The sequence below is a fragment of the Myxine glutinosa genome, chromosome 5, assembly GCF_964187855.1.
Source record: "Myxine glutinosa chromosome 5, kmMyxGlut1.1, whole genome shotgun sequence".
Classification (NCBI taxonomy): domain Eukaryota; kingdom Metazoa; phylum Chordata; class Myxini; order Myxiniformes; family Myxinidae; genus Myxine; species Myxine glutinosa.
Genome location: NC_136265.1, coordinates 115,734,107 through 115,759,531, shown reverse-complemented (window position 1 = coordinate 115,759,531; position 25,425 = coordinate 115,734,107). Strand labels below are relative to the sequence as shown.

Here is a 25,425-nt window from a genome sequence, read left to right as displayed (position 1 = left end):
GGCACTGGGTGCCTTGAATGTGTGCATGGCATCATGAAATCAGGAGATTACCAAGGCATTTTGGAGCACAATGTTGAACCCAGTGTGAGAAAGCTGGGTCTCCGTCGAAGGTCATGCGTCTTGCAGCAGGAAAATGACCCCAAATACAGTTCAAAAAGCACCCAGGAATGGTTCCAGACAAAACGCTGGACTGTTCTGAAGTGGCCAGCAATGAGTCCAGGTCTAAATCGCATTGAACACCTGTGGGGAGATCTGAAAACAGCAGTTTGGAGAAAGCACCCTTCAAATCTGGAAGAACTGGAGCAGTTTGCACAAGAAAAGTGGCCCAGGAGAGAGGTGTAGGAAGCTCCTTCATGGCGAAAGGAAGTGCTTGACTGCAGTTATTTTGTCCAAAGTCTGTGCTACCAAATATTAAGTCTAGTGTGTCAATAATTTTGTCAATGCCATTTCTTTTTATTTACAGAAATATTATGGTATAATTTTATTTACATTTACATATTTACAAGAATATAAATTTCATTTACAGGTATAATTTCTGATTTAAATGGATATATTAAGTTCTGAAGCAAAAACAAAGGTTCTGTAATATTAACAGTGAAATAAAGAATTGTGGAGACAAAATACCTTTGTCAATTTCAACTAATTTTTAGAGAGAATTGTGAGTATGTTTGAAAAAAGTGCAAGGGTGTCAATATTTTTGGCCACGACTATGTGCAATGGCGTGCCTTTTGAAAGAAGCTTCCTGAATTTTTGAGTGGCGACGAGCTGCTGCTCTGTGTCAGTGGAAAAGATCATCTGCAGCACATCCACGGAGATTGCGGAGAAATCCTGCAGATAGACACAAAAGTGTGAGGAAAACCCCCCCACTTGTATAATGGGATTAATTTACAGGTGGTGACATCAGTGTCTTGCAAACAATGCTAAAAGGTTAAAAAAACAAATGGAACTATCACAGTATCATACATATAAATAAATTAATATTTGGTTCTATGGTTATGTTCATATGGTTCAGCAAATTATAACCAAAACAAACATGAACATCATGTAAGCACGATTCAAATGCATGAAAAAAGCAGTTGAAGACTGATACAGAGACAGAGGGAGAGGGAGAGGAGGGACGGAGGGGAAACAGCAGCGGGGAAAGGGATGGAGGAAGAGCAGAGGCGAGGAGGAGCACAGAGGAGTGACAGTGGCGGGGGGAGGACAGAGAGGGAACAGAGGCAGGGGCAGAAGGGCCAGTGGGGAAACGGAGGACAGGGTGACAGACGGGGATTGGGGAGACAGAAAGGACGAGGGGCTGGGGAGACAGAAAGGACGAGGGGCTGGGGAGACAGAAAGGACGAGGGGCTGGGGAGACAGAAAGGACGAGGGGCTGGGGAGACAGAAAGGACGAGGGGCTGGGGAGACAGAAAGGACGAGGGGCTGGGGAGACAGAAAGGACGAGGGGCTGGGGAGCCAGAACGGACGAGGGGCTGGGGGGCCAGAACGGACGAGGGGCTGGGGGGCCAGAACGGACGAGGGGCTGGGGGGCCAGAACGGACGAGGGGCTGGGGGGCCAGAACGGACGAGGGGCTGGGGGGCCAGAACGGACGAGGGGCTGGGGGGCCAGAACGGACGAGGGGCTGGGGGGCCAGAACGGACGAGGGGCTGGGGGGCCAGAACGGACGAGGGGCTGGGGGGCCAGAACGGACGAGGGGCTGGGGGGCCAGAACGGACGAGGGGCTGGGGGGCCAGAACGGACGAGGGGCTGGGGGGCCAGAACGGACGAGGGGCTGGGGAGCCAGAACGGACGAGGGGCTGGGGAGCCAGAACGGACGAGGGGCTGGGGAGCCAGAACGGACGAGGGGCTGGGGAGCCAGAACGGACGAGGCGCTGGGGAGCCAGAACGGACGAGGGGCTGGGGAGCCAGAACGGACGAGGGGCTGGGGAGCCAGAACGGACGAGGGGCTGGGGCGACAGAACGGACGAGGGTCTGGGGAGACAGAACGGACGAGGGTCTGGGGAGCCGGAACGGACGAGGGGCTGGGGCGACGGAACGGACGAGGGGCTGGGGCGACGGAACGGACGAGGGGCTGGGGAGACGGAACGGACGAGGGGCTGGGGAGACGGAACGGACGAGGGGCTGGGGAGACGGAACGGACGAGGGGCTGGGGAGACGGAACGGACGAGGGGCTGGGGAGACGGAACGGACGAGGGGCTGGGGAGACGGAACGGACGAGGGGCTGGGGAGACGGAACGGACGAGGGGCTGGGGAGACGGAACGGACGAGGGGCTGGGGAGACGGAACGGACGAGGGGCTGGGGAGACGGAACGGACGAGGGGCTGGGGAGACGGAACGGACGAGGGGCTGGGGAGACGGAACGGACGAGGGGCTGGGGAGACGGAACGGACGAGGGGCTGGGGAGACGGAACGGACGAGGGGCTGGGGAGACGGAACGGACGAGGGGCTGGGGAGACGGAACGGACGAGGGGCTGGGGAGACGGAACGGACGAGGGGCTGGGGAGACGGAACGGACGAGGGGCTGGGGAGACGGAACGGACGAGGGGCTGGGGAGACGGAACGGACGAGGGGCTGGGGAGACGGAACGGACGAGGGGCTGGGGAGACGGAACGGACGAGGGGCTGGGGAGACGGAACGGACGAGGGGCTGGGGAGACGGAACGGACGAGGGGCTGGGGAGACGGAACGGACGAGGGGCTGGGGAGACGGAACGGACGAGGGGCTGGGGAGACGGAACGGACGAGGGGCTGGGGAGACGGAACGGACGAGGGGCTGGGGAGACGGAACGGACGAGGGGCTGGGGAGACGGAACGGACGAGGGGCTGGGGAGACGGAACGGACGAGGGGCTGGGGAGACGGAACGGACGAGGGGCTGGGGAGACGGAACGGACGAGGGGCTGGGGAGACGGAACGGACGAGGGGCTGGGGAGACGGAACGGACGAGGGGCTGGGGAGACGGAACGGACGAGGGGCTGGGGAGACGGAACGGACGAGGGGCTGGGGAGACGGAACGGACGAGGGGCTGGGGAGACGGAACGGACGAGGGGCTGGGGAGACGGAACGGACGAGGGGCTGGGGAGACGGAACGGACGAGGGGCTGGGGAGACGGAACGGACGAGGGGCTGGGGAGACGGAACGTACGAGGGGCTGGGGAGACGGAACGGACGAGGGGCTGGGGAGACGGAACGGACGAGGGGCTGGGGAGACGGAACGGACGAGGGGCTGGGGAGACGGAACGGACGAGGGGCTGGGGAGACGTAACGGACGAGGGGCTGGGGAGACGGAACGGACGAGGGGCTGGGGAGACGGAACGGACGAGGGGCTGGGGAGACGGAACGGACGAGGGGCTGGGGAGACGGAACGGACGAGGGGCTGGGGAGACGGAACGGACGAGGGGCTGGGGAGACGGAACGGACGAGGGGCTGGGGAGACGGAACGGACGAGGGGCTGGGGAGACGGAACGGACGAGGGGCTGGGGAGACGGAACGGACGAGGGGCTGGGGAGACGGAACGGACGAGGGGCTGGGGAGACGGAACGGACGAGGGGCTGGGGAGACGGAACGGACGAGGGGCTGGGGAGACGGAACGGACGAGGGGCTGGGGAGACGGAACGGACGAGGGGCTGGGGAGACGGAACGGACGAGGGGCTGGGGAGACGGAACGGACGAGGGGCTGGGGAGACGGAACGGACGAGGGGCTGGGGAGACGGAACGGACGAGGGGCTGGGGAGACGGAACGGACGAGGGGCTGGGGAGACGGAACGGACGAGGGGCTGGGGAGACGGAACGGACGAGGGGCTGGGGAGACGGAACGTACGAGGGGCTGGGGAGACGGAACGGACGAGGGGCTGGGGAGACGGAACGGACGAGGGGCTGGGGAGACGGAACGGACGAGGGGCTGGGGAGACGGAACGGACGAGGGGCTGGGGAGACGTAACGGACGAGGGGCTGGGGAGACGGAACGGACGAGGGGCTGGGGAGACGGAACGGACGAGGGGCTGGGGAGACGGAACGGACGAGGGGCTGGGGAGACGGAACGGACGAGGGGCTGGGGAGACGGAGCGGACGAGGGGCTGGGGAGACGGAACGGACGAGGGGCTGGGGAGACGGAACGGACGAGGGGCTGGGGAGACGGAACGGACGAGGGGCTGGGGAGACGGAACGGACGAGGGGCTGGGGAGACGGAACGGACGAGGGGCTGGGGAGACGGAACGGACGAGGGGCTGGGGAGACGGAACGGACGAGGGGCTGGGGAGACGGAACGGACGAGGAGCTGGGGAGACGGAACGGACGAGGGGCTGGGGAGACAAAGGACGAGGGGCTGGGGAGACAGAAAGGACGAGGGGCTGGGGAGACAGAAAGGACGAGGAGCTGGGGAGACAGAAAGGACGAGGGGCTGGGGAGACAGAAAGGACGAGGGGCTGGGGAGACAGAAAGGACGAGGGGCTGGGGAGACAGAAAGGACGAGGTGCTGGGGAGACAGAAAGGACGAGGGGCTGTGGAGACAAAGGACGAGGGGCTGGGGAGACAGAAAGGACGAGGGGCTGGGGAGACAGAAAGGACGAGGGGCTGGGGAGACAGAAAGGACGAGGGGCTGGGGAGACAGAAAGGACGAGGGGCTGGGGAGACAGAAAGGACGAGGGGCTGGGGAGACAGAAAGGACGAGGGGCTGGGGAGACAGAAAGGACGAGGGGCTGGGGAGACAGAAAGGACGAGGGGCTGGGGAGACAGAAAGGACGAGGGGCTGGGGAGACAGAAAGGACGAGGGGCTGGGGAGACAGAAAGGACGAGGTGCTGGGGAGAAAGAAAGGACGAGGGGCTGTGGAGACAGAAAGGACGCGGGGCTGTGGAGACAGAAAGGACGAGGGGCTGGGGAGACAGAAAGGACGAGGGGCTGGGGAGACAGAAAGGACGAGGGGCTGGGGAGACAGAAAGGACGAGGGGCTGGGGAGACAGAAAGGACGAGGAGCTGGGGAGACAGAAAGGACGAGGGGCTGGGGAGACAGAAAGGACGAGGGGCTGGGGAGACAGAAAGGACGAGGGGCTGGGGAGACAGAAAGGACGAGGGGCTGGGGAGACAGAAAGGACGAGGGGCTGGGGAGACAGAAAGGACGAGGGGCTGGGGAGACAGAAAGGACGAGGGGCTGGGGAGACAGAAAGGACGAGGGGCTGGGGAGACAGAAAGGACGAGGGGCTGGGGAGACAGAAAGGACGAGGGGCTGGGGAGACAGAAAGGACGAGGGGCTGGGGAGACAGAAAGGACGAGGGGCTGGGGAAACGGAAATGACGAGGGGCTGGGGAGACAGAAAGGACGAGGGGCTGGGGAGACAGAAAGGACGAGGGGCTGGGGAGACAGAAAGGACGAGGGGCTGGGGAAACGGAAATGACGAGGAGCTGGGGAGACAGAAAGGGCGAGGGGCTGGGGAGACAAAGGGCGAGGGACTGGGGAGACAGAAAGGGCGAGGGGCTGTAGAGACAGACAGGGCGAGGGGCTGGGGAGACAGAAAGGGCGAGGGGCTGGGGAGACAGAAAGGGCAAGGGGCTTGGGAGACAGAAAGGGCGAGGAGCTGAGGAGACAGAAAGGGCGAGGGGCTGAGGAGACAGAAAGGGCGAGGGGCTGAGGAGACAGAAAGGGCGAGGGGCTGGGGAGACAGAGGCTGAGGGACTGGGGAGGCAGACAGGGTGAGGGACAGGGGAGACAGACAAGGTGAGCGATGGGGGCACAACAAGGAGATAGATAGAGCATGGATATATAAAGAGACAGCGAAGGAGAGAGAAGAATGGGCAAGGGAGAATACAGTGGGGGAGAGAGAGTACATTGGGGGAGAGAGAGTACATTGGGGGAGAGAGAGTACATTGGGGGAGAGAGAGTACATTGGGGGAGAGAGAGTACATTGGGGGAGAGAGAGTACATTGGGGGAGAGAGAGTACATTGGGGGAGAGAGAGTACATTGGGGGAGAGAGAGTACATTGGGGGAGAGAGAGTACATTGGGGGAGAGAGAGTACATTGGGGGAGAGAGAGTACATTGGGGGAGAGGGAGTACATTGGGGGAGAGAGAGTACATTGGGGGAGAGAGAGTACATTGGGGGAGAGAGTACATTGGGGGAGAGAGTACATTGGGGGAGAGAGTACATTGGGGGAGAGAGTACATTGGGGGAGAGAGTACATTGGGGGAGAGAGTACATTGGGGGAGAGAGTACATTGGGGGAGAGAGTACATTGGGGGAGAGAGAGTACATTCGGGGAGAGAGAGTACATTGGGGGAAAGAGAGTACAGTGGGGGAGAGAGAGGAGGGAGGGGGTGAGGGAGGGCAAGAGAGAAGAAGTTCCCTTCTGTAGCCATCCTGTCCATTCCATTCCTCTCCACACCCTTTGTTTGTCCAAGTCTCCCTCTATTTTGTCCTTCAACTTTGCTATCAGTGTCCCCCTCTCTCTCTGCTGTTCCTTTCGTTATGTTGTGTCCCAATCTGTTCTGCGTTTTTGCTCTAAAACTAGCCTCGGCTGTGTATTAAAAAAACAAGACCGAAAGGCTAACAGCAGCATACCCGGGCTTGTTTGATACTTTAGTTGAAGAGGATAGTATGACCTGGGTGGAGATACCAGTAAGCAAATAACGAAATTATAAATTATTTTGAAGTACACCAAGTCTCGAAGCTGTCTGTCACCATGGAAGTGAAGAGATTGCATTGAGACACCATACGGTTTATTATAGATGTTAATCAGTTAGTAAACACTATCAAAGTGACCTCAGCACCATCCCGACACATACCACTGTGTGCGTTACGGATTTGAGGTGTTTTACGGCGGCCGGAGTGCAGGTCATGCCACCAACCCCCTTGAGAGAGGACCCAGTGACAGTGAGTTGGTACTCATTTTGCTGACCTCAGAAGGATGACAGGCGGAGTCAACCCCACCCGGTGTTAATTCAACAGCTGACCAGGATTCACACTCAGGACCCTAGGATCCCAAGCCCTCCAGCCTAACCGTTAAAGCAACACCAAGCTTAGGGTGGTTGGAGGCAGTCATAAGAAATGCTTCAATGTTTGAAGAGCGCTTAATCAAAGTTTTAATTATATATTGTTACGTTTGTGGGTAAGAGCATTTGTCCAGGTAAGAGTGTTTGCATTTCACCATAAGGAGGGTAGTTTTGTGCTAATTAATTCTAGGCCTTAAAGATAAATTCCCCAGTGTGTAATTTGCCCCCTGTGGTCCTTCCTTAAGTTTTATTACATTCGGCCAGCAAGGAAATCGAGTCCTCAGTACAACAACGGCAGTGATGTAATGGACTCATTCGCTCACGACGCCACCAGGTCCTACAGAAACAGCATTTGCCGATCGGCAAGGCAAAAATGTCATCCAAACATTCCCGAACAGAGATTACTCCTTTACTTTGGAAATGAACTAACCTGTGGTGAGTTGCAGGTGCCTGTAATATAAAAATCATTCATTCAACCAGCTTGAACAGAGAAAAGGAATCATTCAGCTGCTTTGTGTCACTGTGTGTACCGCAATGAGCATGGAGAAAAGAAAGAAAACCAGAGAATTGTCTGAGGACGTCAGACACAAGATTGTAGCTAAGCATGGACAATCTCAAGGTTACAAGTCCATCTCCAGTGACCTTGATGTTCCTGTGTCCACCGTACCATACGCAATGTTATCAGGATGTTTAAGGCTCATGTATGGCACTGTAGTGAATGGCACTGTAGTCATGTAGTCAATCACATGTCACATGGCACTGTAGCCAATCTCCCTGGATGTGGCCGCAAGAGAAAACCTGATCGAAGATTGCAGCAAAGGATTGTTCGAATGGTGGAGAAAGCACCTCAATCAACTGCCAAACAGATTCAAGCTGACCTTCAGACACAAGGTACGACAGTTTCAACTCACACCATCCGTCGCCAAATCATTGAAAGGGGGTTCTATGGTAGGAGACACAGGAGGACCCCACTGCTGAGAGAGACATAACAAAGCCCGACTGGAGTTTACCAAAACACACCTGAACAACCCAAAATCCATCTGGGAGAATGTCATATGGAAAGATGAGACCAAATTAGATATTTTTGGAAAAGCACATCATCTCTATGTTTTCTCTATGTTTACAGATGGTAGGCCAAGGTGTCATTCAAAGAAAAGAACACCTTCCCTACAGTCAAACATGGAGGAGGTTCAGTGATGTGTTGGGGTTGCTATGCTGCCTCAAATGACTGACCCCAAACACACTTCAAAAATCACCCAGGAATTGTTCAAGACAAAACGCTGGACTGTTCTGAAGTGGCCAGCAATGGGTCCAGATCTAAATCCCATTGAACACCTGTGGGGCAATGTGAAAACAGCAGTTGGGAGGTTACCCTTCAAATCTGGAAGAACTGGAGAAGTTTGCACAAGAAGAGTGGGGAAATTGCCAGCAGAGAGGTGGATGACGCTCATTCATGGCTATAGGAAGCGCTTGACTGCAGTTATTTTGTCCAAAGACTGTTCTACCAAATATTAAGTCTCGGGTGTCAATAATTTTGTCAATGCCATTTCTTTTTATTTTCTGATTTAAAAGGATATATGAAGTTCTGAATCAAAAACAAAGGTTCTGTGATATTAACAGTAAAATAAAGAATTGTGGAGACCAAATACTTTTGTCAGTTTCTACATCTTTTTCAAGAAAATTGTGAGTTACTTGAAAAAAGTGCAAGGTGCCAATATTTTGGCCACGATTGTAAATAACTGACCATGAGTTAACTGGCCACTAAATTTTGGCCACGAATGGCCACAACTGGATTAGAAAGTATTTTTGGCCAAAAATAAATGGGTAGTCAACGTAGTCCTTAGAAGAGGAATTTTTCGGTAATTTCGGGTTACCATGGAAATGCCTCTAAAACAGTGGGGTTGACAACTACAACATCACTTTTTACAATCCCATACCAAAGTTGCTTTGATATACCATCGGTATGGGTATCTCAAAACTTGCAGCACTTCTAGTGTCTTGGCCACAGTACTAGTAGTGTTAAGTGGGGAGACAATTATTCAAATTGTACTTCAGAAGGAAGTCAGCAGGAAGTTGATATCAAATATTTAATGATACAAAATAAACAGATAGCACCATATATCAAAGTGCAAGGTTGTTCTGCAAGGCTGACTGAGTCACACAGAGTAAAAACCAGTGGTGTTAATCAAAATGACAGTAATGGCTGACCCCAGAATTTGTGGTGGTGACGGTGGAATCCTGAATGTTGTTATCCATCATCACATCTTCACCAGGAATATCAACATTTCTTCTCTTGAACAACTGAAAAACATTGCCCTGGTGACATTAAGACACAAAGCAGATAATATGCTCTCCTCCATAAAAAAAAATACCGAAAGTGTGATTGTTGTTCATGTAATTTATATACGTGACATCATAGGACACAGATGAGGTGCAAACCTCAGACAGAGATGAATGAACACATATATTTAATTGTGACTATCACGTAATGCTGCGTCGTGGTGAATGTTTTCACATTGCGATGGAATGTGGCATTAACGATCTCGACACCGCGTACGTCCACCACCAGCAGCAATCACCACATTGCATCTTCGTTACATTGACCGTATGAGCCCTCGAATCAGCGAGTGAAAATTGGCGTTCCATGCTTGAATCGGCTCCTGTTCCAGCTCATCAAGGATCTGTGGATGTATTGGCAAGGTTTGAACATAGCGACCATTTATACCCCAGAGATATTCAATCAGATTAAAATTTGTCGAGATGGGAGGCCAAGGTGTCATGACGTCCATGTTCGAATGGCCCTGTGAGCAGGAACATTATCGTGCATGAAGGTGATCGATTCCTGAACCACGTTGTTGAAGGGTAGGCAACACATGTTGCTGCAAGATCTCATTAATGTATCGATCTGCCCTCAGATTACCATGGATACAGATCAAGTTGGTAAGAAAAGTTTCAGCAATAACACCCCATATCATGACACTTGTACGTTGAAACGTTGTGGCATTCTGTCATCAATGGGGCATAATCGATCATCGTTTTTCTGTCGACCCATGCACGGCGGTCATGTCTTTCTAGGAGAAATCTGGATTTGTCACTCATCATAACACTTGTTCATTGCTTCCATGGCCAGATTTGACTGCTGCAAATGTGCTTGGATGTATTGCGATGAAGCGTTGGACACTGAACAGGACGACAAGCATAGATCCTTGCATCACAGAGCTCTCAAGAGGGTGTTGAACCTTATCTTGTGAGGTGCAGGGAGTGTTTGCAGTATTCTGGGCTGTTGGAAACCAATTCCAAAGATGGTCATGTGAATGTATCAGTGCTGAGTGGGAGATGTTTTCCTGTGACGCCACTTCTTGACAGATCTCTTGTTGATTTCAGTGGCTTGATAATGTCTTCCAAGGTCTGAAACAGTTCCTCTTCTCATGTTAAAGAGCCTTGCAATATGGCGAATGGAGGACCCTGCTTTAAGGTGTACAATTATTTAATTCCTCTCATTTTCTGACAGACATGGCACTATAATGGCTGTTATAGAATGTAATCAGTGAGGTTTTTGTGGATGATCCACATGCTAGCATCTCAAAACGACCATTTCGAATTTGCACAGAATGCCCCAAGTCACCTCTAAAAACCTAAAGGTGCATGAGTTGCACGTGCGTAATGATTATTGCATTGAGGTAATTACGTTACGTGGAAACTTGTAATCAGGTGTTCTACACATCTCTCATACCAGAAAAGGCACTTGAATGAACGCTGGAACAGTAATTCAAAAATTACATGATCAATCATACATTTTCAGCATTTTTATGGCAGAGTTTATATAATTGAAACAAGGTAAAAAATCATCCACAATTTATCAGCTGAAACAAATGGAGGATCAGCGTTGAGGCTCGAACAGCAAAATGACGCCATGCAGGGGGACATGGGGAGGTGGTGAGCTAGTGTAGGATCAGGGGTGAGGCTCGAACAGCAAAATGACGCCTCGCAGTGGGACACGAGGGCAGTGGTGAGCTGGTGGAGGATCAGTGGTGAGGCTTGAACTGCAAAATGACGCCTCGCAGTGGGGCAGGAGGATGGTGGCGAACCAATGGAGGATCAGCGGTGAGGCTCTAATAGCAAAATGACGCCACGCAGTGGGGTACGAGGGCGGTGGCAAGCTATTGGAGGATCAACGGTGAGGCTCAAACAGCAAAATGACGTCTCGCAGTGCAACATGAGGGCGGTGGCAAGCTGGTGCAGGATCAGCGGTGAGGCTCGATCAGCAAAATGAAGTCTCACAGGGGGACATGAGGGCGGCGGCGAGCTAGTGGAGGATCAACAGTGAGGCTCGAACAACAAAATGACGCGCCTCAGTGGGACATGAGGGCAGTGGCGAACTAGTGGAAGATCAGTGGTGAGGAGCGAACAGCAAAATAACGCCCCACAGTGGGACACGAGGGCGGTGGTGAGCTAGTGCAGGATCAGCGGTGAGGAGCGAACAGCAAAATGACGCCTCGCAGTGGGAAACGAGGGTGGTGAAGAGCATTTCTGAGGATCAGCGGTGAGGCTCGAACAGCAAAATAACGCCTCACAGTGGGACACGAGGGCAGTGGCGAGCTTGTGGAAGATCAGTGGTGAGGAGCGAACAGCAAAATAACACCTCAGTGGGACACGAGGGCAGTGGCGAGCTTGTGGAGAATCAGTGGTGAGGGTCGAACAGCAAAATGACGCCTCACAGTGAGACATGAGGATGGTGGCGAGCTAGTGGAGGATCAACGGTGAGGGTCGAACAGCAAAATGACGCCTCACAGTGGGACATTATGGGGGTGGCAAACTAGTGGAGGATCAGCAGTGAGGCTCGAACAGAAAAATGACGTCTCGCAGGGGGACATGAGGGCGGTGGTGAGCTGGTGGAGGATCAGCGGTGAAGCTCGAACAGCAAAGTGACATCTCGCAGTGCGACATGAGGGCGGTGGTGAGCTTGTAGAGGATCAGTGGTGACGCTCGAACAGCAAAATGACGCCTTGCAGTGGGACATGAGGGCGGTGGCTAACTAGTGGAGGATCAGTGGTGAGGAACGAACAGCAAAATAACGCCTCACAGTGGGACACGAGGGCAGTGGCGAGCTTGTAGAGAATCAGTGGTATGGGTCGAACAGCAAAATGACGCCTCACAGTGAGACATGAGGGTGGCGGCGAACTAGTGTGGAGGCTCAGTGGTGAGGCTCAAGCAGGAAAATGATAACTGGCAGAGGAGCACGAGGTCGGCGGCACACGAGGGTGACAGCACCTGTTGCTCTCGTTTTTGCTTGCGGAGCTGAATTCCCTCTTCTTCACGCCGCCGGCGCATCTCCTGTGTGTTAAGAGCCTTGTTCTTATAACTCCTCATTCTGGAGTTTTCCTTTGCTGGACTTGGTGTGTCATCTGAATGCAAACACAAAGGTCATTATTTACATTCTCAAGCTCCTTATAATAATCACCATTTATGATATACTGTGGAGTCTTACAGCAGGTGCTTTACGCAACGTACAATATCAACTGGAAGATAACATGAGTAAGCTCTCAAAAACAACACTTAATCAAAACTTTCCTCATACAAAGTTCACAAGGAAACTATATGTTTACCATAAAGTTTACCATATATGTTTACCATAAAGTGCAACCCAACAAGTTTGTTCGTGAGGTCAGATGCACAGGAGTAGAAGGAGAATGGGGTTCTAGGACACATACAATTTACCATTGAAGTCAATGGGGAAAATTAAGGAAACTTATTGACTAGCACGCCAGCTCACCAAAAATTGTACCCCCTTTCCTCCCTCCCCCATTTTTCATCATACTCATACAGAGACCCAACGAATACTTGTGTTTCATTTTTAGGTAATGGCTTAATTTTCTTAAAAGCAGAATCACAATCTAAAATATTGATAAATATTACATCAGAATTTAACTCTCAGTTTAGGTATCGCTGTTGAGCCAATATGAAATGATAAACTTCTCTTAAAGATCTCTTCAGACCCCCTCCCAAACCACATATCATTTTGATATTATAGTAAATTATTTTCCCATTGATTTCTTGATAATCATTTTTTTTGCCTAATAAATACAATGTTTCAAAACACAAAAGACAAATTTCAATCAATCTCCTCATTTAAAAAGGATACTGAAATATATTGCACTGATGTAAAATTGAAAAAGATGATTACAATAACTTTTGGATTAAACCTATTATGAAGGATAATATGAGCGACTCAATCTCTTTTACAACAACAACACAACATGCATTTTAAAGGCCATTTTCCCTGCGAGAGCGGGGGTTAGCCTTGCGGTCCCCATGACAATCTTCTCCATTTTGCCCTATTTTCTGCATCTCTCCTTGTTAACCCCCTTGCCCGCATTTCTTCTTCCACCATCTTTAGCCAAGTCTTTCTCGGTCTTCCCCGTCTTCTATTTCCTTCTACATTCATTTCCATCACTCTTCTCAACCAGTCACTTTCATCCTTCCTCAACACATGACCAAACCATCTCAACCTGTTCCTCTTCACAGCATCAATCACAGGCTCTATTCCCATCATCTTTCGCAATTCATCATTTGTCTTCCTCTCTCTCAACAATACTCCGCACATCCGTCGAACCATTCGCATTTCCACCCTTTCCAACCTTCGTTGCTGCTCTACGTTCATTACCCATGTCTCGCTCCCATAAATCATAACACTTCTCACACATGCAGCATACACCTTTCCCTTCAGCTTCAACGACACTCCCCTCATCATCAGCACGCCACTCAATTCCCGAAACTTCTTCCATGCACATCTCACTCGAGCAACCGTTGCCGAGTCTGATCCACCTTCTCCATTCAGCATGTCTCCGAGGTAGCAAAATGTTTTCACACCTTCCAGCTTCACGCCGTCTCCAAGATCCAACTCAACATTTCCTCCATCTGCAGCTCCCTCTGTGCACACCTTACATTTGAATGTAGCTGCCACACTGGTTAATGACCCTCTCAGACCACTACATTTTTGATGAACCCACTCAGCGCACATTGTACACTGAATGGAGTTCACTCCGACACCCTTCCTACACACAGCACAGGGCCACTTCCCAGTTCTTTCCACCTCACCACATGCTTTACCACTTGCCATCACCTTCGTCTTTCCGATATTCACCTTCAGACCTTTTGTCTCCATACATTCCTTCCACGTGTTCATCTTTTCCTTCAGTCCATCCATACTTTCCGCAATCAACACCAGATCATCTGCATACAACAACTCCCACGGTAAACCCTCCTTTACGTTCTGAGCCAGCACCTCCATCACAGCTACAAATAGTAGTGGACTTAGTACCGACCCCTGATGCACTCCCACCTTCACCTCAAACTCACCACTGTTCCCGTCCTTCGGCCTTACAGCTGTGCGCGCTCTTTTGTACATTGCCATCACTACTCTGATCAACCATTCCTCCACTCCTAACTTCTCTTTTAAAGGAAGAGTATTCTCTGTCTTTGGGAAGTCGTCAATTAAAGTAATTATAACAAAGGTTTCACCACCATTTATGGAGATCTATAGCAAACTAGAGGAGGTAATGAAAGATGTAAAGTGTCAAAAAAGAAAACACTTTTAACTGGAGTCATCGAAAAGGAGGATAAAACTATTAGCTCGAAACATGGTGAAATGTCTATATTCTTTAATAACCCTGAAGATGTGAACCTTGATGAAACGAAAGATGTTAATATAACAGGAGAAATGTCATTTTGCTCAATACGTTAGGAACCATTTTAAAATTACCTTTAACATTAGAAATATAGTAGTTGAATCTGTTAATATATTACGCCTAGGTCCCCTGTCGGTGAAGTGATGCGAGTTGACAAAGTGGAAGACGCAAGGCGGCCATGTTGGATTTGAACGTGGCGACCCAATTTTCAATAGCGTTCTTCCATATGCATAGATACACCCACACACCAGATTAGAAGTTGGTACTTCGTTTATTTTTCATGATATTCCGCTCACATGGTTCAGACATACATGGCGGTGGCCATCTTGGATTTTGATGTGGCGACCCAGTTTTCAATAGCGTTCTTCCTTATGCATAGATACATCCACACACAAGATCAGACGTTAGTAGTTCGTTTATTTTTCAAGATATTTCGCTCACAAGGTTCAGACATATATATGGTGGTGGCCATCTTGGATTTTGCCATGGCGACCCAATTTTCAATAGCGTTCTTCCTTATGCCTAGATACACCGACACACCAGATTAGACGTTAGTAGTTCGTTTATTTTTCAAGATATTTTGCTCACAAGGTTCAGACATACAGTCACGTGAAAAAGTAAGGACACCCCATGTAAAGTTTTGACTTTATCAACATATTTCAACATACAGCTATTTGATCTTCATTTCAACAATATTGATAAAGGTGATATAATATAACAAATATCATGAAACATTTACATTTTGTAGTCCATTGTATAATTGAAATAAACATAAATGCAAATTTCGCATGTGGAAAAAGTAAGTACACCCCTACATTTATCACTACTTCAAATACCTAAAATTAGAATCAGGTGCACCAGCTCAGGTGCAAATGATTAAGACATCATTAGAGAGGATCTTGGAGGAACCTGTCTTATTTAAACCTCAGACATTTCGTTTGGTTTGCTCATCGTTGTTGAAGTGTGTGGCGTCACCATGCCTAGATCAAAAGAGCTATCTGAGGCCTTCAGAAAGAAGGTTATAGATGCCTACGAGTCTGGGAAGGGATTTATAAAGATCTCCAAACAATTTGAAATCAATCATTCGACTGTCTGGAAGATCATCTACAAGTGGAGAAGATTCCAAACAACTGCCAACTTGTTCAGGCCTGGCCGCCCCAGCAAGTTCAGCCCGAGACCAGACCGCAAGAGGCTGAAAGAAGTCTCTAAGAACCCCAGAATTTCATCACGGGACCTACAGGTCGCTCTTGCCACTGTTGATGTCAAAGTGCACGAGTCTACCATTAGAAAGAGGCTGCACAAATTTGATCTACATGGGAGGTGTACAACAACAACATGCATTTTAAGGCCATTTTCCCTGCAAGAGCAGGGGTTAGCCTTAAGGAGGTGTGCCAGGAGGAAACCTTTGCCACCCAGAAAGAACATCAGGGCAAGACTAAAGTTTGCCAATGAACACCTCGGCAAAGACCAGCACTTTTGGAACAATGTGCTCTGGACAGATGAGTCAAAGGTAGAGCTATTTGGCCACAGTACCAGAAGACATGTTTGGCGAAAACCAAAGACAGCATTTGACCACAAGAACCTGATACCAACTGTAAAGCATGGTGGTGGAAATATTATGGTTTGGGGCAGCTTTGCTGCATCAGGGCCTGGGCAGCTCACCATCATAGAATCCACTATGAATTTTTCATTGCACCAGAGGGTGCTTGAGGATAATGTGAGGCAATCTGTCGGAAAGTTGAAGCTCAACCGAAGGTGGACCTTGCAACATGACAATGACCCTAAACATACCAGTAAATCCACCAAGGAATGGCTGAAAAGAAAGAAATGGAGGGTTCTGGAATGGCCGAGTCAAAGCCCGGATCTAAATCCCATCGAGATGCTGTGGGGGGATTTGAAACGAGCTGTGCATGCAAGAAACCCCTCAAACATCGCACAGCTGAAAGAATTCTGCATGCAGGAGTGGGCAAAAATTTCTCCCAGTCGATGTCAGAGACTGGTAGACAGTTATAAGAAACGCCGACTTGGTGGTTTCTGCCAAAGGGGGCAATACCACCTATTAGAGCCAAGGGTGTACTTACTTTTTCCACATGCGAAATTTGCATTCATGTTTATTTAAATTATACAATGGACTACAAAATGTAAATGTTTCATGATATTTGTTATATTATATCACCTTTATCTATCAATATTGTTGAAATGAAGATCAAGTAGCTGTATGTTGAAATATGTTGAAAAAGTCAAAACTTTACATGTATGAGGTGTACTTACTTTTTCAAGTGACTGTACATGGCGTCAGACATACATGGTGGCGGCCATCTTGGATTTTGACGTGGGTTGCAGCCACACACCAAATTCGAATGCGGTCCTTCGCTTCCGCATGCACATACGCACGCACGCACGGACACACGGACAGAGGGGAAAACCATAGTCCCCTTTTCGCTCCGCGGTGCGACGGGGGACAATAAAAGTATATGGATATAGACGGTCATGTTTTTTCTTCTAATTAAATACGAGTCATTATTCAAGTGAAGATTTTGTTGATTTTAAAAGTGATGATGGTGGTAATGAGACTTTGTCTTCGCAAGACAGTTATGATACTGAGAGTTTGTGTTCTAACGATAGCTATGAAAGTAGTTTTATAGATGATGATGATTTATGAAAGTACCGATTATAGCGAAGATGATTTTTAGTTTAAGTAAACTTTTACTATATAAATATGATGAATCTAAATGATATACCAGATGTTGGGCTTCTTGAATTCCCCAATACTCCACATGATAAATTAGAGAATTGTCCGGCTTGTGATAGAGTGGGATTAAACACAGAGACAAAAGCCCAAAAACAATGTTTATGCTGTGATTATCTTTTAATTCATGATGATAAAAAATATAAAAAGAAACACAACTCTTTTAAAATAACACCAAAAATGAATTACTTTACAAGATTAATAAGAGAAATGCACATCAAGTATAAAAACCACCTTTAGAGGCCATTTTTCCCCGCAAGCGGGGGTTGGCCTTTTTCGGGAACCGTGGTTGTTGTTGTTTTTTTGGTCCCCTTTTCGAAGCAATGTTTTACGGCCGGATGCCCTTCCTGACGCCAACCCTTTTTTGCCGCCTTTAGCGACAAACAGGGAATTACCAGTGAACTGGGTACTCAGGTACTCAGGACTCAGGGTACTGGGTACTCAGGAATTACCAGGGTACTCAATTAGCCGACCTCGGAAGGATGACAGGCTGAGTCAACCCCCCTGGCGTTAATTCAGCGATCGACAGGGATTCGAACCCAGGATCCTGGGATCCTAAGCCGGCACCCTAGCCGCTAGCCCAACATCAAGTATAAAAACCACCTTTAGAGGCCATTTTTGCCTTTTTCGGGAACCGTGGTTGTTGTTGTTTTTCGGTCCCCTTTTTGAAGCAATGTTTTACGGCCGGATGCCCTTCCTGACGCCAACCCTTTTTGCCGCCTTTAACGACAAGCAGGGAATTACCAGTGAACTGGTACTCAATTAGCCGACCTCGGAAGGATGACAGGCTGAGTCAACCCCCCTGGCGTTAATTCAGCAATTGACCGGGATTCGAACCCAGGATCCTAGGATCCTAAGCCGGCACCCTAGCCGCTAGCCCAACACCAGGGATAACATCAAGTATGATGGTGATAATACACCTTTCCTTACAACGGAAGAGATTGATAAAATTAGGATAATGTTTCAAAGATTGATGTTATTTGCTATTCACAATTGTCATTTTCAAGGATATATCAACACAAGATATTATATAAATAAAATAATGGATTATCTTGATTTTTTTTTTTTTTTTTGTATACAGTATCGAGGCTCGTTAAAGAACTAACATTTATCACAAAAAAAAAATCAAACAGACAAACAAAATATATAAAAAGAGGGAGCGGTAGACAAGATGGGGAGAGAAGGGGAAGCACACAAACACAACATTTGAGAGCAGAGACATCGGGAGATGTGTGGGAGGGAGAGGGCTTGGGGGGAGGAGGCGTGGGAAGGGGGAGGGGAGAAGTATAAAACACAAGGACACCAAGGACTTCCAGGAAAGAAGTTGGTATTTCAAAAAAGTGGATTTGGGGTGAAATTAGCGGGGGTAGAAAAGATCAAGCTTTTGGATGGGGGAAGATAAGAGATGGTGGTGAACAGCTGTTTTAAAGACCTGGAGGGAGGAGTGGGATTGAAGAGAGTGAGGGAGTTTGTTCCAGAGACGGAAGGAAAGAGGAATGAAGGAGTGAAGGTGAGCAGAGAGTCTTGATTTTGGCAGTTTAACCATAAGAGGGTTGCAGGCAGATCTTGTGCGACCTGAAGGAATATTTGGGGGACAGAGCCCAGAGAGAGCTGGGGGAGCAAGGCCGGAGAGGATTCGGTAGAAGACGGAAAGACTACCAACCTGCCTGCGGTGATTAAGTGAAAGGCCCTCGGAGATAGCTTCATCGCGGGAGATTCCAATGATTCTGAACGCTTTGGTTTCAACAGCGTGAAGACGAGCCAGGTGTGAGGCAGGAGCACCAGCCCAGAGGGGAGAGCAGTACTCCATTGAGCTGCGGATGAAAGCCTTGTATGTGGTGAGGAGCTCAGGTGTGCCAAGGAAGGACTTCGCAAGACGGAGGATGCCCAGTCGGCGACTGGCTTTGGAGGCCAGCTTGGAAATGTGGTTTTCCCAGGAAAGATCATGGCAGATAGTGAGACCCAAAAGCTTGAGTGACAGAATTAAACCTGAACTCAGGACAAAATATAGAGTTTCTCAAATAGCCTGTAAAAGATTGGATGACTTGTTTTCCAAACATATAAATGAATGATTTTTTTACCAGTTTGGGAAAACAAGATAAAATTTAACGACCATAAAAAATCTTCTAAATTAATTAAGATATCTAATAGTTGGTTCAAGCGGATGTAGAAAAACCTGTTTGCTTTTAAAGATGCTCCTTACTCCCAACTTTTTAGATTGTGACAATTTAATAATTTTCACAAAGTCAAGTTTTCAACCCGAGTATCAACTACTATCACAAGGTTCAAAAAGAAGACATAGACTAAATGTTTATAATATTGAAGATTTAATACAACTATTTTGTGATACAAAAAAGAAATCAAAACATAAACCCATAACTTGTATTCCACTGGTCAACAAAATTTTAAAAGTTTTATGGTTCTAGTATATTTTGAGGTGATTCTAACGAACATGAACCTGCAGATTTCGATTATGACATCCAATTTTCACTAGCACATCCAGTTTTTGAGAACCAGTATACCATAGGAATACCACTTCATTTGAAATTCACAAACCTCTTGTTGACCCTGAGAAGGTATTCTTACCACCACTTCATTTGAAACTTGGTTTGATGAAGAACTTTGTGAAGGCCATGGATCAAGATGGTGCTGGCTTCCACTACTTGCGAATGAAGTTCCAAGGTATTGTATCTGAAGCCAAAGTAAAGGCGGGTGTTTCGAATGGTCCTCAAATTTGTCTTGTACTCACTAATCAGGACTTTGTAACGAGACTATCTGAGCTGGAAAGCATTGCTTGGGATAGCTTTGTGGCTCTTGCTAACAATTACCTTGGAAATTTTCGAGCACCAAATTATGAAGAGCTTGTGGACAAGATGTTGAAGAGTTACCAGGCGCTCGGTGCTCGAATGTCACTCAAGATACATTTCTTCCATTCTCATCTGGAATTCTTTCCACAAAATCTTGGCGATGTCAGTGATGAACATGGAGAAAGGTTTCACCAGGAAATTGCCATCATGGAGACTCGATATCAAGGCCGATTCAATCAAAACATGATGGGCGACTAGCCGACTACTATTGGACTTCACAGCGTGATAAGTTGAAAATAAGTTCAGTTCAGTTGAAAATAAGTCAGAACCAATTTGGCTGTTGACCAGTGTTCTCAGTGATAATACAGATGATACACCTTCACCCCAAGATTTAGATAAATCAAAAAAGAGCCTCGTTATCTTTGACGATTGTGTTAATGAGAGAAACCAAACGGTTATGGATAGCTACTACACAAAAGGGACACATTCTTCTTGTAATTGTATTTATCTCAGTCAATCATACTTTCAACTCCCTTGTCGCTCCATAAGAAATAACGCCAATACTTTTATTTTATTCAAGTTAAATTCAATCGATGTAAATAATTTTTGGAGAGAAAATTGTTCTACATTATGTAGTAAAAAGGAATTTGAGGATTATATGAAACACACTACTGGAAAATATAAATATATTGTTGTGAAACAAGATGATACAAAATGTTTTTTTTTATAACCAATTACATACATAAATGACAACTATTATTATTAATCTTGTGGATAAATCTGCTTCAGGAAAAAACTTTCATAAATCTAAGGTCTTGAATAGTAAAAATGAAAAGATTGTAAGTTTAAAAAAAAAATACCCCATGATTCGTATTGTGGTGATGATGTGGTGTTGTGATATTGTGGTGATGGCAAGTGGTAAAACATGTGGTGAGGTGGAAAGAACTGGGAAATGGTCTGTGTTGTGTGCAGGAAGGGTGTCAGAGTGAACCCCATTCAATGTACAATGTGCGCTGAGTGGGTTCATCAAAAATGTAGTGGTCTGAGAGGGTCATTAACCAGTGTGGCAGCTACATTCAAGTGTAATGTGTGCACAGAGGGAGCTGCAGATGGAGGAAATGTTGAGTTGGATCATGGAGACGGCGTGAAGATGGAAGTTGTGAAAACATTTTGCTACCTCGGAGACATGCTGAATGGAGAAGGTGGATCAGACTCGGCAACGGTTGCTAGAGTGAGATGTGCATGGAAAACGTTTCGGGAACTGAGTGCCGTTCTGACGTGGAGGGGAGTGTCGTTGAAGCTGAAGGGAAAGGTGTATGCTGCATGTGTGAGAAGTGTTATGATTTATGGGAGCAGGACATGGGTAATGAATGTAGAGCAGCAACGAAGGCTGGAAAGGATGGAAATGCGAATGGTTCGGTGGATGTGTGTAGTATCGTTGAGAGAGAGGAAGACAAATGATGAATTGCGAAAGACGGTGGGAATAGAGCCTGTGATGGATGCTGTGAAGAGAAACAGGTTGAGATGGTTTGGTCATGTGTTGAGGAAGGATGAAAGTGACCGGATGAGAAGAGTGATGGAAATGAATGTGGAAGGAAGTAGAGGACAGGGAAGACCGAGAAAGACTTGGCTAAAGATGGTGGAAGAAGAAATGCGGGCAAGGGGGTTAACAAGGGGAGATGCAGAAAATTGGGCAAAATGGAGAAGATTGTCATGGGGACCGCAAGGCTAACCCCCGCTCTAGCAGGGGAAATGGCCTTAAAATGCATGTTGTGTTGTTGTATTCGTATTGTATCGAAAACAACCAGAGCAATGCGACCAGAAGTAGAAGGTGAAGATCATTACTACATTTCAATGGAGGAACATATATGCGATTGAGGAACGAAGGTCAAATATTTGAGGAGGTCTCTCTTGACACAACAAAATATTCATATTGTAAGAGTGAGTTAAAGAAACTAAAATCTGGTGGTCTTGGGATTTTAGAAACTAATCCAGAAGGAATGAGACAAATTATGAGACATCTGAGTGATAATGGAGTTAAGATTTTATCATTTGGTTTTGATGAAGAAAATCAACCCCAACGTATGAAAAGCAGAGATACTCATATTAGTGAAGAAGAAATTACAACTCATATTAATGCTAATGAAGAATTTGATAAAATATTTAAAGAAAAGGATTTATTTGAACACATCTACTTTAATGATAAAGAAAAGGAAAATTTCCCCATTGACCTTTACAATTCAGTCAATGATATTTTTCAATAAATAAATACAGAAAATGAATGTACAAGAAAGAGCAAGAGGGTTTAAGGAACATCAAGAGTTCGTTTCAAAAGTTGTAAAGAAATAGGAAGAGATAAAGAAGAAACAGAGACAGAAACCAACTGGTGAAGAAGCCTTTGAAAGAAAACAAGAGAAAACAAGAGAAAATTTTTAGACCACTTTTAAAAACTTCTCAACCCTCTGCAATTACCACGATGGAATACACTCCTGGGAAACTTCAAATGCTCAAAGATTTTAGTCAAATGACAGAGCAAGAACTTGAAAATATAGGAGAATTAGAATATGATGATGAAGGATTATTCCAACAACTTGGAGGTAAATCAATCTCCTGATTATGTTGTGAAAGCTCTTCAAAACAATGAATATTCAACGGATACAAAAACCTTAGCGGGTCTCATTCCAACAGAAGAAACAGCAGTGTTTCATCTTGTGAAAGAAAAGGTATTGATACATAATGATGAATTGGTGTTCTTGAGTTATGCTCAACCACGTTAAATTAACCCCTAGATTAATGTTTCTTCGAACAAAAGATGGAAAACAAGCAACAAGCAATAGGCTTAATTCATGTTATTTTGATGAACCATTGAATATGAAAAATGAAGATGATAGAGTATATCATCACCTTCGTGCCATTCTTGCTCAAGTCGAAAAAAGCGTTTACAAGACCGAACTCTCTTATCTGTCTCCCTCTTCCAAATTCTGGTGGCGTCTGGTCAAATCTGTTTCTGGTGTTTGTTCCCCCTCCATCCCCTCCCTTACCTCAAACGGCGACACAGCTGACTCCGCACGTGAAAAAGCTGAATGCCTCAACTCTGTGTTTGCCTCTAAATCTTGTGTCCCAAACCCATCCCTCTCTGTACCCACCATACCCAGTCGTACCCAGCTGCTCCTGGACTCCGTGTCCTTTCCTCCTGACAAGGTGGAAAAGTTTCTGTCAACCCTCGACTTTGATTCTCCAACTGGACCTGACGGCATCAGCCCACGGGTCCTAAAATCCTGTTCTTCCGCTCTTTCTCTCCCTCTCTCTGTTCTCTTCACCCTCTCTTTTGCTCAAGATCAACTGCCATCTGCTTGGAAATTAGCCAACATCACCGCTTTGCACAAAAAAGGTGCAAAAACAGATCCTAGCAACTACAGACCAATCAGCCTTCTCCCAATTATCAGCAAGGTCAATAGGTCATGGAATCCATCATTGCTTCGGATATGAAATCTTTCCTCTTCTCCAATGGCTTGATCTCTGATCATCAATTTGGTTTCAGACCAGGTCACTCTACTCTGGACATATTGCTTCTGCTGTCTCAACAATGGATGGAGGTCCTCAATGCCAAACAGGAAATTAGAGCTGTCTCCCTCGACATATCACGTGCCTTCGATACGGTCTGGCACCCCGCTCTGCTCACCAAACTCTCATCCTTTGGTATCCATGGAAATCTCCACGCATGGCTGGCGGACTTCCTCTCTAGTCGTAGTCAACGTGTGGCCCTGAATGGGTTTCTCTCATCTCCTCTTCCTGTTCAGGCTGGAGTTCCCCAAGGCAGTGTTCTGGGCCCTGTGCTTTTTCTGGTCTTCATCAATGATCTCTCCGACTCTCTTGAAAATCCTCTATCTCTTTGCTGATGACTCCACTCTCTGCCGCTCCATTCCTCATCCCTCAGATCTGCAGTCTGCAGCCTCCTCACTCTCTGCAGACCTGGACAAAATCACAGACTGGGCAAACAAGTGGAACATGTCTTTCAATCCGGACAAATCTCACACTCTTACGATGTCTCTCCGAAAAGACCGACGAGACAACCCTCCCATCTACTTTCTGAATAATCCTCTCCAAGAAGTTCCGTCACTCAAGCTTTTGGGTCTCACTATCTGCCATGATCTTTCCTGGGAAAACCACATTTCCAAGCTGGCCTCCAAAGCCTCCAAAGCCTGCTGACTGGGCATCCTCCGTCGTGCGAAGTCCTTCCTTGGCACACCTGAGCTCCTCACCACATACAAGGCTTTCATCCGCAGCTCAATGGAGTACTGCTCTCCCCTCTGGGCTGGTGCTCCTGCCTCACACCTAGCTCGTCTTCACACTGTTGAAACCAAAGCGTTCAGAATCATTGGAATCTCCCGCGATGACGCTATCGCCGAGGGCCTTTCACTTAATCACCGCAGGCAGATTGGTGGTCTTTCCGTCTTCTACAGACTCCTCTCCGGCCTTGCTCCCCCAGCTCTCTCTGGGCTCTGTCCCCCAGATATTCCTGCAGGTCGCACAAGATCTGCCTGCAACCCTCTTATGGTTAAACTGCCAAAATCAAGACTCTCTGCTCACCTTCACTCCTTCATTCTTCTTTTCTCCCGCCTATGGAACAAGCTCCCTCACTCTCTTCAATCCCACTCCTCCCTCCAGGTCTTTAAAACGGCTGTTCACCACCATCTCTTATCTTCCCCAATCCAAAACCTTGATCTTTTCTACCCCTGCTAATTTCACCCCAAATCCACTTTTTTGAGGTGACTTTTGACTTCCTTCCTGGAAGTCCTTGGTGTCCTTGCGTTTTATACTTATCCTGCCTCCCCCCAGGCCCTCCCTCCAAAAACATCTCCCGATGTCCCTGCTCTCAAATGTTGTGTTTGTGTGCTTCCTCCCCTTCTCTCCCCATCTTGTTGACCGCTCCCCTTTTTATATACTTTGTTTGCTTGTTTGGTTGATTTGTTTGTTTGATAAATGTTAGCTCTTTCACGAGCCTCGACTCTGTATACAAAAAAAAAAAAAAAAAAAAAAAAAAACAATCACAAAAAAGTTTTTTCCTTTTTTTCCAGCCATCTGGATCAGTACTGAATTTAAATTCTGTTCAGTGAAGAAAACCTAGATTATCATTGCATGCAATTGAAGAGAAACATGTAACTTAGCTAAATTTATAAATAACAGAGATTTTAAATCACCTTG

At 47.7% G+C, this 25,425-nt stretch overlaps 2 protein-coding genes across 3 annotated transcripts in view; both read right to left on the bottom strand.

Annotated features, from left to right (window-relative positions):
- LOC137427197 (amine sulfotransferase-like) overlaps positions 1 to 25,425 on the bottom strand; it is a 490,514-nt gene that overhangs the window by 237,650 nt on the left and 227,439 nt on the right. The window lies entirely within an intron of this gene.
- The window catches only part of LOC137427199 (importin subunit alpha-7), a 57,029-nt gene that overhangs the window by 23,823 nt on the left and 7,781 nt on the right, over positions 1 to 25,425 (bottom strand). Inside the window, exons 2-4 of one of the 2 annotated variants that reach the window (XM_068116459.2) lie at positions 12,248 to 12,381; positions 9,185 to 9,277; positions 726 to 828 (exon numbers count right to left, since the gene is read on the bottom strand). In XM_068116459.2, the coding sequence (XP_067972560.1) occupies positions 726 to 828; positions 9,185 to 9,277; positions 12,248 to 12,381 (330 nt within the window). Of the gene's footprint in view, positions 1 to 725; positions 829 to 9,184; positions 9,293 to 12,247; positions 12,382 to 25,425 lie in introns of both variants that reach the window. The other variant, XM_068116457.2, reaches the window with a different exon arrangement.